Here is a 14660-nt window from a genome sequence, read left to right as displayed (position 1 = left end):
AGAAGAGGTGGGTGTAGAAGATAGGGCAAGCTAAGCTGGAATGTAGAGAGAGAGGATCAAACTTGACTGCTGGTCCATGAGAAGAGAGCTGGAACCTGGGTCCAGAGCAGACTGAGACTGAGAAGGCATGAGTCAGGGAGAGAATGGGTAAAATCTGCAGACACAAATTGCAGGTGCTGTTTCAGATTCTCTCCATGTGTAGTCAGTGGCTGACTTATGCTATGTAAATGTGATCTGAATGAGGGGCCCCAATATGTGCGTAAACGTAATGGCAAAGTGTGAATGGGAATATGGATCAAGAATGAAATACAAAAGGAGTCAAGGCCCATTAAGATGCCACCTGTTTTTTTTATTTTTTATTTTTACATGGATAAGTACTTATTTCTCCCTTCAAAATTGCAATAGAGAATGGGACCTACTCAAGGAGATAATTAATTTTTCTCTTCCCTAGTGCCCTAGTGAGGACAAAATTTGCCAGGAACAGTACAAAATTCTGGAAGACACTAGTATCATATTTGGCTGAGTAACTCTCCTCTTCCTTAGCACATTTCTCACTTTCTTCTAGATCTCTGTGTTTAGAGCAACCTTATATTATATAGCACTCATAAGAATAATTTGGCAATAATTGGCCCAAAGCCGCCTTTTCTTTTTGAGGACCAACCAGATATTTTTACAACCTGGGAAGGATCAACTGCAATGAGTTTCCATTTATAAACAAAGTAGATTCACCACTCTCATATTACAAACTTAGAAATCATAAGCACCGAGAAGACACATGCATAATATCACAGCCTGCGTAAGGCTTTTTTCCTGAGTCGTTACCTTTTTTCTCAGATTTTCATCCCTCTTTGTATTTTCATCCCTCTTTGTATTTGTCCAAATTGGAAGTGACACTTCACATCTACACTGCCTTTTAGAGAGTCAAAGCACTTAGCAAACTTTAGCAGATCTGGTTAAGTTGCTTACAACTCTGAATACTATGGCTCATCATGATTAGGTACAGCTGTAAAAAGAGTAGAAGCATATTTCCTGGGTTTTGTTAATTGGCTGCTAGAATAATGAGCATGCCATAATAACAGTGTTGATAATCACTATTATTCATGTGCCAAGAACTGTGCTAAGCATGTTACAGGAGTTACCTCGTGTTTTCTTCCCAATAACGCTATGAGGTAGATAGGACAACTATTTCCATTTTCACAGAAGTAAGGTTCAGAAATGGTGAAGAACTTGTCAGTTACCCACATCAAGGAACTGGAAGACCCAGGATTCAAACCCAAGGTGTTAGACCTCATTCAGCACCACTCTCTCTGGCTTCACTCTCAGGGTGTGGAAATGGTGTTGGGGAAGAATAACCCTCTGACCCACTCACATCTCAGAACCAGCCTGCAGAGGGCCATGTACAAGTGATGGTGAAGGAAATCAGACTTTTTCAGTCTTTCCTACTTTGGTAACTTTTCTCCATTTCTTTGGATACTGAAACTACTCCTCAGATTGAATGGTATTCACACACTCCTTCTAACCAAATAGGTGATTGCTTTTCAATATATGTTTTGGGAAGAGGCTCCCCAGGAAGTGGGGAACATTTTTGCATGTGTAGAGGCTGAACAAATTCAGTGGTCATGCAGTTCAGAAGCCATCAGTGTAGAGCGGCAGATATGATAGCCCACTGACCAGGAAGCCTTGGATTACCAAGAACAGGGCCTGAGTTAAGTGAGTTAGTGAATGGAAGGACAAGAGGAACAGTCTATAATCAGGGTTGGATATGGTGAGGGTTAGCCTTTTTAGTGTGCAGGTTAATCATCACCATGATGGCTACAGTGCACAATGCTTATGGTGGTTTTTTTCACCCAGGGGATTTTGGATACATTGATTATTTTCCCTATACTTCAAATTTATTGACCTATGTAGTGTGAAAAAATGATGACTCCATTTTTCCCTCCCCCAACCATTCCTCTTACAAGTATAAATTATACTTATTTTGAGTTAAATTAATAATTATAAAATTACTACAGTGGTTTTGAAAAAAGACTTTTTAAAGTGAAACTTTACTTTTTTACTTTATCTCTGTGGCTTTGTCTTAAGGAAGAGAACACAGATGTACTGAAATCTACAATTACTTGGAAGCTGCTGTTAACAAGGATGATTTATATAAAATCTTTAAATGAACTAATAACCCTTTCCAAATGATTCCTGGAATTTTTCCCAATTTTCCTTCTTTAGATTTTGATTCTTATACAATATTTAAAATATTTAAAAATATTACAATTTTTAATAACCCTTTAAAAGGGCTATTTCCTGCCTCTATTTGCTCATTTTGTTGAAATTGTCAGCTAAGTCCTGGGTATCCTGAGTTGAGCACTATAAATTTAGGATTTCTAGATTAGTCCATGAAAATTAAATGTTTACATGTCTAGCAATATCTAATGTCCTAAGGTACATGAGAAAGTTCCTCCCTTCAAGATGTAGAGACAGAGCTAATGATAATGCAATCCTAAATTTATCACAGCTGATGCTTGATAAGTATTTGCTAAGTTGAGAGCAAGCTTGGGATAAATAATACCAGTATCAGTGTGTTCACAAGTGGGTAAGTTAGAGATTATAGAAAAAAAGATGAAATACTGGGCTGGTGGCATTATATTTATTTATTTATTTACTTAAGATAGAAAAATGGGTAAAATATACAAAGGATAAAGAAAGAATATAAGCAAAACCTTGGAAGTAGTGATAAAGTAGAACACATAGAGAACCTGTTGGTCATTGTACCTAGTCGCAATATATGTACAGTGTAAGGAGAAAGCCATTCTATATAATGAAGAAAAATTAAATGAGAATAATTATCAAAATAAGAATAGAGGCATAGGAGAGGTCTCATCATGGATCTCTTTGAGGATTATTATTACTATTATTTTTTGTAATATTCTGAAGGGTATGCTTTGTAATTAGACAAAATGATCCTTGGTCTACTCTGTCCTGTGTGAGAGGAAAGGGTTTAGGGTTCCTTGGAAAGGCAAGTGGAGAGCATGGGTTTGGCCAAGTCCTCAAGGCTGCAGCCTTCAATGGCAGTGGGCCCTCCAGGGTGGGAGGTGTTGGTTCACATGACATCTGATAAGGCAGAAAGGTAATTAACCAATAAGAGACAAGGTGTTGCTGAAAAGTGGAGTTGGTGCACCTGATTACTAATTAATCAGGCGTGAGAGCACCTTGTAGATGCATCCACTATTTAATTATAGCAGCCTCTCTTGGCAAAGGAGCATATGTTCCCAGCTTAATCTACTGGTTTATACTGACATCAAATTGTCATTATCAGAAAGAATCAGGCCTTTTGATTATTTCCACTAATTTATTGAACACTTAAAATTAATGAACCCCAGGCCTTTTAAATGTGCTCAGTTGGTTTGGAAGATGAAGGAGAAAGGGGAGTGGAAAAAAGCCTTCATTAAAAGGACAATTTGTTTGGATAAAGGTAAAGCAAATACATTTCATGGGTGATCTGAACTCTATTGAAAAACACATGAATTCTAAAAGCCAAGCCTTCAAAATGATGGAGAGGAAGTAGGCTATGAGGTGTGCCCTCCTGACCAAATTGGCCTCCAAAGAACATATGGCTAAAGGGTCCCCTCCCTAATTATTTATGTGTCAATTCTCTTGGAGACCTCACTGCAATTAAGTTTAATCAAATAAAAGAAATCAAAATCAAATGTTGGAAATCAATTGTTAGACTAACTAACAAGGACTTTTTTTTGAAAATGTAGTTAGGTTGGGAGGAATTTAGGATAAAGCCATCTTTATCACATGAATATCTTCTGTATTAAGATGCTCTTTGCATCACATCCAAGTCATTTGTGTGTGTGTGTGTGTGTGTGTTTAGTTTCAGGTGAAGGCCAAGTCCAAGTGACTCTCCAGGTGAAGGAAGGTGTGCCCCCTACTATTTCAGGTGAGTATTAACCCACTCACCAAATAGAAGTGCCTGGTACAGCCGAATGTCCTCCAATAATAGTTCTAGAAATTCCTTCAATCTAATTGTTTTATAAACAGGCAATGCTTTCATGCCTAACGATTCCCTATTGTGTCATCCCTATAACTGAAAAATGTGTCTGCATTTCAAAGAAAGATATAAGAAGGGTGCCTTTCAAAACATTGGAAAGTAAGAATTAAAACATGTAAATAAGCACATTTCATAAATTATGGACCATATGTGCACACCGGAGTCCAGATCTGCAGATGGGCCATTAGGCTTCTACCAAATGGAAAGAAAAATTCAGGGTATCTCAAAACTTTAATTGTTCCCAGTAATTTCAGGACATCAGGGTAAACAAATCCTCCCCAAAAGTCAGATGGTTCTGTGAAATCTCTCTAACTCATAAAAGCCAAATTCTCAAAGACTAAAAGACTCATAAACACCTTCTAATGTATTTCATTGTTTGTTTTTGTTTATCCTGAGTAAGTTTATGCCTTTGCATCAGGGACAAATCTTTTCAAAGGCCAAGTTTTCCTTTGATTTCCAGGCATTTTTTTGTGTTACATCAGAGCAGAGTCCATGCTAATCAGAAAATGATCTAACTCCTTCATTTAAATTAATAAATAAATGAAATAAAAGGTACTAGACTAAAACTAAACTAGATGTATTGATGGCTACTTCTCCATGCTTATTGGACTGGGAAGAATGTGGTTCTTTGTTTTCAAAACTGTTTCTGGGCTGCCATAACATTTTGTTCTTTATGTCCCCTGCCCTTTATCCTTATTTTCCTTGAGGTGGCTCAGAATGCATTATTTATTGTCTCTTGTGCAAGATGTAGAAGGAAACAATGATGAGCAATGATCTTTGGCTCCATGGGGTCTTATGGTCACATGGGGATGTCAATCAAATGACTAACTAAATAATCAGTAAATAAATCTCCTTTAAAATAAGTGTTACCAAGAAAAGTATCTTGGAATTCTCTCTTCTCTGACAGTTCTGTATTCAAATTTCCAATTGTTTGGGTCAGTCTCCATTTGTAGAGAACATATCTGTTGGGTGTAGGTCTCATGCCAGGCCCCCTCAGAGGATACTGGACTGTTTATGGGTGGCCATTAATTACTCAGCCAGCTACATAGTCAAGGTGTCATGCCACTCAGGACTTAGTAGGAAGATTTTTTATTAAGGACTCTTTGGAAGGTGACTATAGGTGGCCAACATCTAGGACTTCTTAGCAGGGGTCAGTTTAACTGGAAGATGTTTCACTTGACCTATCAATTATAACATGCTAAATAAATAGAAAGCTTCATAGAGTTACAGAGTATTAATAAGGAAAAGAACCTCACATGCTATCCTATCCAATTGCCTCATTTTACAAATAAGGAAATGGAAGCCTAGAGATTAAATAGTTTGCTTAAGTCCCTCCTCTCACTGGTTGAGCCTGGATGAGAGCTCAGGTTACTCAACTCAATTCAGTGTTCATTCTGCCATATAAACTCTATATGAGTTTATACCATATAAACTCTAAGATGTTTAAATTACCTTTTAAGCATATACTAATTTATGACCTAAATTAAAATTAATCATATATAATCAGTTTTCCTAGCCAAGATAATTTGGAACAAGAAATATTCCTAAAACACAGAGTTACAGAACTAGTACATGACCATTCATCAGGAAGAAATTTCAAATATTAATATACTTTGAAGATATTCCCTGATTCCCATGGTATAGGGTATATGTGCTAATATTAAAATTTATTTAAAAAAATTTGTTTACTGTTTATTTATTTTTGAGAGAGAGAGAGACAGAGCATGAGCAGGGGAGGGGCAGATAGAGAGGGAGACACAGAATCTGAAGTAGGCTCCAGGCTCTGAGCTGTCAGCACAGAGCCTACCGCAGGGCTCCAACTCGTGAACCCTGAGATTATGACCTGAGCCGAAGTCAGACGCTTAACTGACTGAGCCACCCAGGTGCACCGCTAATGTCAAAATTTAAATATGAGTGTGTATTTTACTTAATGGAAAGTTGTATGAAAAACAGTAAAATTATTACAATAACAAAAATTCTTTGAAAGCAACTAATGGGATGATTAATGGAGTTCTCTGTATATGTTAACCCATTCAGAGATTCAACATGAGTGTATAATGTGCAGGTCATTCATATTCCTCCAACACTATGGTCTTACTTATATCCTCTCAATGTCCACAGTGCTTTATACAATATTGGAGAGGAGAAAATGAGCAAGGAAACCCACTTTGGGGGGAAGATACGCATATTTCTGAAGAGCATTTACCCAATGATGTATTTTCAGTGGGGGGTACCTGGATATATGGTGCATAGTGCCATGAGAACATTCATATAATCAGGTATATTCTCTTCCTAAATTTAATCCTTTCCCCACAGATCTAAGTTTATTTCCTTTCCTCACGTTTCTGAGAATCTATCGCCCTTCTCTTATTTACAGTTAATCTATCTTTCAACATCTTTTGAATTTTGTCCCATCAGTAAATGACTCTGTCTTGTGTAGTTAGCCTCTCCTTTGCTGGCCTCTTCTGGTCAGTGTCTCTCAATTAAAATAAAACAAAGCAAAACAAAATTCATGGATACTGAATATTCCTCTAGTTGACATCTCTGCTGCAAACTTCTCAAAAGACTAGCCTCTTGATGCAGAGCTATAAGAAGCTTTGTGGATGAAGGATCAAGGTGGAGAGGGCAATATTTGGTTCAGATAGATAACAAGTTAAGACCACCTTAAATTATGGCTTTTGTTGAGTGACAGATTTGTGGAGGAAAACAAGATGAGGCCTCCTCATAAATGTTGGTCCTGACCAAAATTCATGGAGTCTGGTTTCAAAGTAAGACTCATTTATCTAAAGATTAGGAAGACAAAATACTAAGGGTTTTTAATCATAAAATGTTCAATCCTCAGTGAGCGTTTTGGATGATCTGATCCAGTGTCTTCCCTTCCTTCCCTCCCCTGCATCCCTCAATCCGCTATTATCTACACTGGTTCCACCTCAACCATTCCGCTGGAGCCACTTTCATCTGGATCATCCATGCTCTGGTGGCCAAATTCAGCAGTCAATCCTTATTCACTCTTTTATCAGAACTTCACTGTTAACAAGATCACTTCTGCCTTCTGGTCATGTTCTATTTCTTAGGCTGCCAAAACATTCCTCTCTCCTGGTTCTTCATGCATGTCTCTGACTGCTTCTTCTTTAATTCTAGTAGGCTTCTTTTTTTCTCCCCACCTTTCTTTAATAGTAATAGGCACAAAGAAGCCTGATATTAACTATAGAAATCTAGTAACTCTGCAAGAGACTGAAATGTCTCCATGAGAGTGTTCTTATCTTAAGGCAGAATGGTATAGAATGGTCAAAGTCGTTCATAATAATAATTCTTAGAACATTAAGATTCAGTTTGTTCATTTAAAGACAGTTTCAGCTCTCTTATATATTAGAATGAAGATGACAAAGTGAGGAATTTGTTCCCAATCTCTGTGATATAAAGAGTTTTTGAAGCTTGGTATATGGTTTTTAAGGAAACTGGTTATTCCCCTTTTGAAGTATCACTGGAAATAAGGCAACAGAGCATCTCTCTCTGGCCTCTGTGGTGCTACTTAGTGGCTATTTCAACAAAGCCTTCATGCCATCCCCACCTGAATATTTATATTACTGGAAAGGAGGCAAAATTGGGAAGAAACTAGGTATTAAAGTCTTGGTGTTTATAAGATATTTATAAAGCCTCTTTCTGAGTGAGCCTTGTGCCAATACCATGACTGATTACCTTGGTGGAGTGTCTCTTTTGTGCTGATTAAATTCCCTAGGATTTCTTTTTTTTTTTTTTAATTTTTAATGTTTATATATTTTTGAGAGAGAGACAGAGTGTGAGTGGGGAGGGACAGGGAGAGAGGGAGACACAGAACCAGAGGCAGGCTCTAGGCTCTGACTGTTAGCACAGAGCCCGACATGGAGCTTGAACCGATGGACCATGAGATCATGACCTGAGCCAAAGTCGGACACTGAACTGACTGAGCCACACAGGCACCCCTAAATTCCCTAGGATTTCTACTTGACCACAATCTATATACTTTTCAGTTACCCAAGGGCTTTAATGAGACCATGATTACAAGGGAGTTGGGTTCCAGTAGACAAAGTAACTGGGCATTCCCCAGGGTTCTGACCTAAGACATTTTTTCTTCTCATTTGTAATCCTCTGGAGATATCCTCACCATCCTCAGAGTTTCAAATACAACCCTGAAATCCATCTCTTTGACTTAGAGCTCTCTCCTATTCTTCAGATTCATATCTAATCCCTGCTTGCTGTGTATCTCCACCTGGAGGCCTTTTCAAAGACACCCCAAACTCTATATTTTCCAAACTGAATTCATCAATTCTGTTTTAATGGACATCTCTGCCCATTACCACCTATGCTAGGAGTCATCTTGGTCTCTTCTATCTTTGTTACCATCTTGTTGCATCATGCTTGGATCTCTGATTATGTCTCCAGCCTCATCAATTGCCTCCTCCCTGCTCTGTGTTTCAGCAACACCAAACTGTTTAGAGACCCTTCACTTAATGTCTTATTTCTTGCCATTACTCATGATCATCCTCTCTGTCTGTCTCACCACAACACCCTTTCCCTTTATCACTCCTAAGCCTAAAATGCAGCTCAGCTGCTCCGTCTCCAGGAAGGCTCCTCTATCAAGGTCTCACTTCCTCTCTGTTGGGTACCATTAAAGAGAACACCTTTGGGGCGCCTGGGTGGCGCAGTTGGTTAAGTGTCCGACTTCAGCCAGGTCACGATCTCGCGGTCCGTGAGTTCGAGCCCCGCGTCAGGCTCTGGGCTGATGGCTCGGAGCCTGGAGCCTGTTTCTGATTCTGTGTCTCCCTCTCTCTCTGCCCCTCCCCCGTTCATGCTCTCTCTCTGTCCCAAAATAAATAAAAAAACGTTGAAAAAAAAATTAAAAAAAAAAAATAAAGAGAACACCTTCAGAGCTCTATCCTCCCAGGATTTATTTATACAACTTACACACTATTTGCTCCTTTGGAGGAAAGAATGGCCCTTTATTCCTTTTTGTATCCCTACTTTTTAGGAAACTTTGGTAGAGAAGGTACTCATTATTTATCCTTGTGAAATTAGCATAATGGGTGAGATTTTTGTGCCCCCTCCCCCCATCACGTGAGATACCACATTATCTGAAGTCTTAAAACTCAAATAACATTTGGTATCATCTGTGAATCTTCTCATCCTCTTTTGAGAGACTGTCTGTGCCCTCTGTCTCTGTGCTAGGGATCACACTTCTGAAAAGAACATGTGGGTGCAGTTCAACATGGTGTTGTGCATGATGGATATTGGGCAGCCCCCACTGGATATTATTAGATTTATGTTACTATTCCCTCATGAAGTGGCCAGTGGATGGTTGAAAAGGAAATGCCATTTGACCATCAGTGGCAGAAGCAATAAAAACCAGTTGGAACATATGAACTGTATGTAAACTACTGCACTGAAAGGTGTCCAGATTTATTATGCATTGCCCTTAATATGCATTAAGAACTATGAGAAGATTAGACCTTTGACTCAGTGATTCCATTGCCAAGATTCTATTTTAAGAAGATATAATTGTTACTGGCAGATTTGTATAGAGAGATTTAACACTGCATTATTTATAATTTTAAAAGTGGAAAGATCCTAAATGCCAAACATTAAGGATATTATAGACCTTGTATATGATAGAATATTATGTACCTATTAAAATTATGTTGCAAGGAGTTTTAATGACATTAGAAAATGCATCTTAAAAATTGCTAAGCTAATTAAAATAAGAACTGAATATAAATTACATATATGATGTAATCTCAATTATATAAAAATGCTGAGAAATTCTGGAAGGAAAAGCAAATATAAGGTCAATGGCAGTTATCTCTAGGTGTTGAGATTATGGGTAATTATTACTATTTTTTTTCTATATTTGCATTTTCCAATGTTCCATGATGAGCATATGCCATATTTACATAAGGCAAAACACAAATGTGTAATAACAAAAGTAGAATGTATTTTCCCTAGAAATAGATGTAATTGAAGAATACTTGCTTTATAATTGATAAAATGATTTTTGGAAGGTTATAAAATATCAAAAGACAGCTACCTTGGGAGGTAAAAATATCATTCGTATCCTAAAATAAAGACAGAATTTGCGAGTTATTATAGTGAGTCAGATTTTCATAGTTACTTTTCTATTTTTCTTTCATTTTGTAGCTTCTACCTCTGCACCTAAGTCAGCTTTAAAATGGTCCCTTCCTGAAGCATGGATAGGCCTTGAAGAAGGCTGGGGAGGACACAACCATACCATTCCAGGTCCTGGGGATGACGTCCTGATTTTACCCAGTGAGTAAAACAGTCCCTTAATTAAATAATCACGGATAGACTGAACCAAGACAATCCAGTTGGGAATTATCTGCCATTTAAATATATTGTACAACATGTAAAGAATGTGGGCATTCTTATTTGTAGGCCCTTATATCTCTAACTTTCTTTTTTGAATAAATATAGGTGAAGAATTTAATAATCCTATGAAATCTGATAAAAATAGCTCTGTTTACCTTCATTAAAGTGGAATGGGCAGTCACCATGCCACAAGGAGTTAGAAAACTCCACTAATGGGATTTATTATTATATGTCAAAGAACAGATTTTCAGCCAATTCTACCGTCCTTATGTTTGAAAGACATAGTGTATGGAAAGAAGCAATTTGCAAATTCTTTTCTTTTGCCTTTATGGATATTTTAAATACAGAACTTTTAAACTTTAAATATAGAATTTTTCAAATATAGAAAATATGATGGGGGCGCCTGGGTGGCGCAGTCGGATAAGCGTCCGACTTCAGCCAGGTCACGATCTCGCGGTCCGTGAGTTCGAGCCCCGCGTCAGGCTCTGGGCTGATGGCTCAGAGCCTGGAGCCTGTTTCCAATTCTGTGTCTCCCTCTCTCTCTGCCCCTCCCCCGTTCATGCTCTGTCTCTCTCTGTCCCAAAAATAAATAAACGTTGAAAAAAAAAATTAAAAAAAAATATGATGAATAAGCTCTTCTGTTGCCACAATATGTCAAAGATGCTGGAAAAGGAAACTGATAAATAAAATGGAAAAATAAAAGTCTATGTATGTATGTATGTATATATCTATCATCTATCTAGATGATAGAACTCTCTTCCCATATACACATATACACACATATGGAAGAAAGAAGATTCTTCAGATAAACAGAAACACACACCCATACTTATAAAATTATTTCTGTTTTAAAGATTTTATTTTATTATTATTTTTAAGTAATGTCTACATCCAGCCTGAGGCTTGAACTCACAACCCTGAGATCAAGTTGCATGCTGTACCGATTGGGCCAGTGAGGTGCCCCCAAAATTCTTCTTTCTTACGAGCCAGTTCTTGAAACTCCCAGAAAATCTCCCTAGCCTGAAAAGAAAATATTTTTCAGAGAACAAATATCTCTCCCCTAAAAGACCTACTTTCATTTATGGCTTAATTTGAACTTCCTAAGGTAATCCTGAATTTAAAAACATCCATACTGGAAGAGGAGTATTTGGTCACCTGTGAAGTGATGTCAATAAATGTACAACTAGCAACATGGCAGGAATTATTCTTCATGTGTTCACTAATTCACTCTTCATAATAACTTTGTGATATAAGTATTATTCTTATTCCTATTTTTACTGACAAGGAAACAGAGGCCCAGGGCAGTTAAGTAACTTGCCCAGGTTCGCACAGTTTGCAAGTTAGCAGTCAGGATTTTAACCCTGGCAGTCTGACACAAAGTCTGTAATTCTTACCGAATCAATGCATTCTATTTCTAAGAGGGCAAAGAGTAAATGAGAAAGAGTAGTTGTGTTTCTTGCTTTATTTAGGATAAAAAATGAAGGCAGAATGATTAAAACATGGTAACCACATTTTGGGCATTGGAGTGGTGCCGATACAGCTGTGCAGAGAGAGATGAGAGACAGGAGAGGGCAGGCTGACTAGTATGAACTTGAACTATTATTATCATCCTACTCCCCTATCATCCACTTCTCTCAATGGAGAATGTAACTTTTTGAATAAACAAGCTCATGAGTCATTCCCATACGGAAGGGAAAAATCTGTTCTGTTGCAGCCATTTCTTTGATGAATGTAGCCAGCGGATTGGCCCTGGGCTATGGTTTTTCCCACTAAGCAAGCTGTTTCCCCCACCCCATGCAGGAAGCAAGTGAAGCTTTTCAACGTTGCCAAGTTTTTAGTATCCTTAGGGACCTTTATGCTGAGAGAGGAGTAATGTTAGCTATCTCGCTTGGCACTGCAGTTGACTATATCCACTGTGTGCCCTGACTGTTGGGAGCCCCTGGCATTCTCCGTCATTCTTCATTCCTTTGTTCATGCATGGTCAGCTTATAAGATGGACTTGGATTCTCCATGAAACAGTTCTTAAATAGCACAGATCAAGAAATAAAATAAAATGGAATTAAAAAATAGCACAGATCAGTGCTTTGGAAAAAAGTGGGGCATGAGGGAGAAGTACAGGTGTTGGATGTAGAAAGTATCTTTCCATTGGTCTTCCAGTCTTATTGTGAGAATCAGAGAAGTTAATATTTTTAAGCCATGCAGTTATTGTTTATTATTTCCAGTTTTCAAATGGAAAGACAAGTGAATGAAAACGAGTATGTGATACATAATAAACAAAGTTTTTACTCTTATCCTGTTGCTTCTTTTTTCTTCTCTAATAAGCTATCTTTTAACCCCAACAAATGATCTTACAGTGAACATTTGAATCCATTGTTCTGTTTGGGGTCTTGTGTAGGAGCTGTTATGGTTTACTTTTCCCTTCGAGTTTTTGGCAAACCCTGATATTTTGACCTCTGATGGACCTTTAGTTTGAATTTACCTTTCTAGTTGTGGTTTTGTGTTCATGACTTTTACCTGACTCTCTTGGTTTCTTTCATTCCCAGTCTTCCTTGAATCAAATAAGTTTGTTCTCCCAAGTGTGGCACAAAACCAACAACAAATATTTCTTGAAAGAAGTGCACAATCTCAAAGCTGCCACCCATAATTTAATTTTAGAATGAAAATCTTTGAGTTTCATGAATTTGACACAGTACAGCTATAACTTGTACAGGGCTGTGAAGAATAATGTCTTTTCTTTGAGCAGATACCTATGAATTAAGGTTTTTATGATGATGATAACGATGATAATAATAGCAAATATAATTTGAGTGCTTGATGTGTGATGCAGGTTCTGTGCTACATGTGCTACATGTTCTATGTGGATTTTCTCAATTGATTCTCACAACTACTTTATAAGTGGATCTTGTTATTGTCCTTCTTTTTATGGGTGAGGAATCTGAGACATAAAGAGGTTGAGTAACTTGCCCAAGTTCATCCAGCTAGTAAGTAAAGAGGCTGCAACAAGAAATTCGATTCCAGAGCTCTCCTCATAGTGTCATTAAAAAGACAAATTTACCAGCCCTGCTTGTTCTGATTCATCCAAATCAGATTATACATTATACAGGGTTTATACTTCCCTGCTTATTGTTCATATTGTCTCCTTCACTTGGGATTAAAAAGGAAAAAACACCCAACTATTTATTGAGTACATAGCATATGTCAGATGCTCAAAGAATTCAATCTTACCACATCCCCATTAGGTACATACACATGAAAAAACTGGAGAAACTTCCCAAAGAGGTATCTGATGTAATGAGCCTTTAGCAAAAGCATGTTCTTTACATCTGGCAGCAAATGTAGTTGTAATTCAAGTTAACACTTCTTTCCAATTCAGTTTAGGCAACATTTATGGAACACTCACTGTGTTCAAGGCTCTGTACCAGGTGCTCCTGATCCGGGGATCCAAAGGCAAATCAGATACAGCCATGACCTCAAACCACTAGGGATTTAGCTGAATCAATAAAACACAGGGGCGCCTGGGTGGCTCAGTCAGTTAAGTGTCCGACTCTTGGTTTTGATTCAGGTCATGATCTCAGAGTTTCTTGAAATCAAACCCCACTGTGGGCTCCGTGCTGACAGTGCGGAGCCTGCTTATGATTCTCTCTCACCCTCTCTCTGCCCTTCCCCTGCCTGCTTGCACTCTTTCAAAATAAATAAACTTAAAAAAACCCCACAGAATACATAATAATACAACAAATAGCTGGAGTTAGCAATAGAAGTGTTTTGAATCAAAGTGTTTCGAATCAAAGTGTCTCAGGTAAATGGAAGAGAGGTGGCTTCATGGAGGAAGAGGACCTTAAAAAATGGAGTAAGAATCTGAAGGTCAGGAGACACAAAGGCATATTAGGGAGTTAGTAACGTTTTAGGATATAGAGGATGGGCTGTTGACTAGGATAAATCTAGGTTCACATGTGGATTTTAACATTGACCAATTGTGTGACCTTGGACAAGTTTTAAACTTCTCTGACATTCATCTATAAAATGAGGGCTGTAATTAATATGTATGTCATAATGTTACAAAGATTAAATGAGGTAACAGTACACATGACCACTGCGTAGAGTATTGGCAGTAATGGAATTAGAGATGAAAGCTGTGATTTTTAATGTATCAGGTGCTCTTTTCCTTCATTTTTCCATCTGACTGCCCCTCTTGGCCCCTGGTATTAGCGACACTTTGTATTTGCTTTCCAATGGCTTATTATTTAATTTTCACAAC

At 37.9% G+C, this 14660-nt stretch overlaps 1 protein-coding gene across 8 annotated transcripts in view; it reads left to right on the top strand.

The window, feature by feature from the left end:
- The window catches only part of PKHD1 (PKHD1 ciliary IPT domain containing fibrocystin/polyductin), a 494091-nt gene that overhangs the window by 257047 nt on the left and 222384 nt on the right, over positions 1-14660 (top strand). For 7 of the 8 annotated variants that reach the window (XM_086707056.1, XM_086707061.1, XM_086707060.1 and 4 more), the window contains 2 exons: positions 3869-3934; positions 10217-10345. In XM_086707056.1, the coding sequence (XP_086563182.1) occupies positions 3869-3934; positions 10217-10345 (195 nt within the window). The remainder of the gene's footprint in view (positions 1-3868; positions 3935-10216; positions 10346-14660) is intronic. The other variant, XM_086707057.1, reaches the window with a different exon arrangement.

This window comes from Puma concolor, chromosome B2 (genome assembly GCF_028749965.1).
Source record: "Puma concolor isolate L17-30 chromosome B2, mPumCon1.1.hap2, whole genome shotgun sequence".
In the NCBI taxonomy this organism is placed as follows: Eukaryota; Metazoa; Chordata; class Mammalia; order Carnivora; family Felidae; genus Puma; species Puma concolor.
The sequence above is the reverse complement of the archived record's forward strand: the minus strand, read 5'-3'. Positions and strand labels throughout refer to the sequence as shown.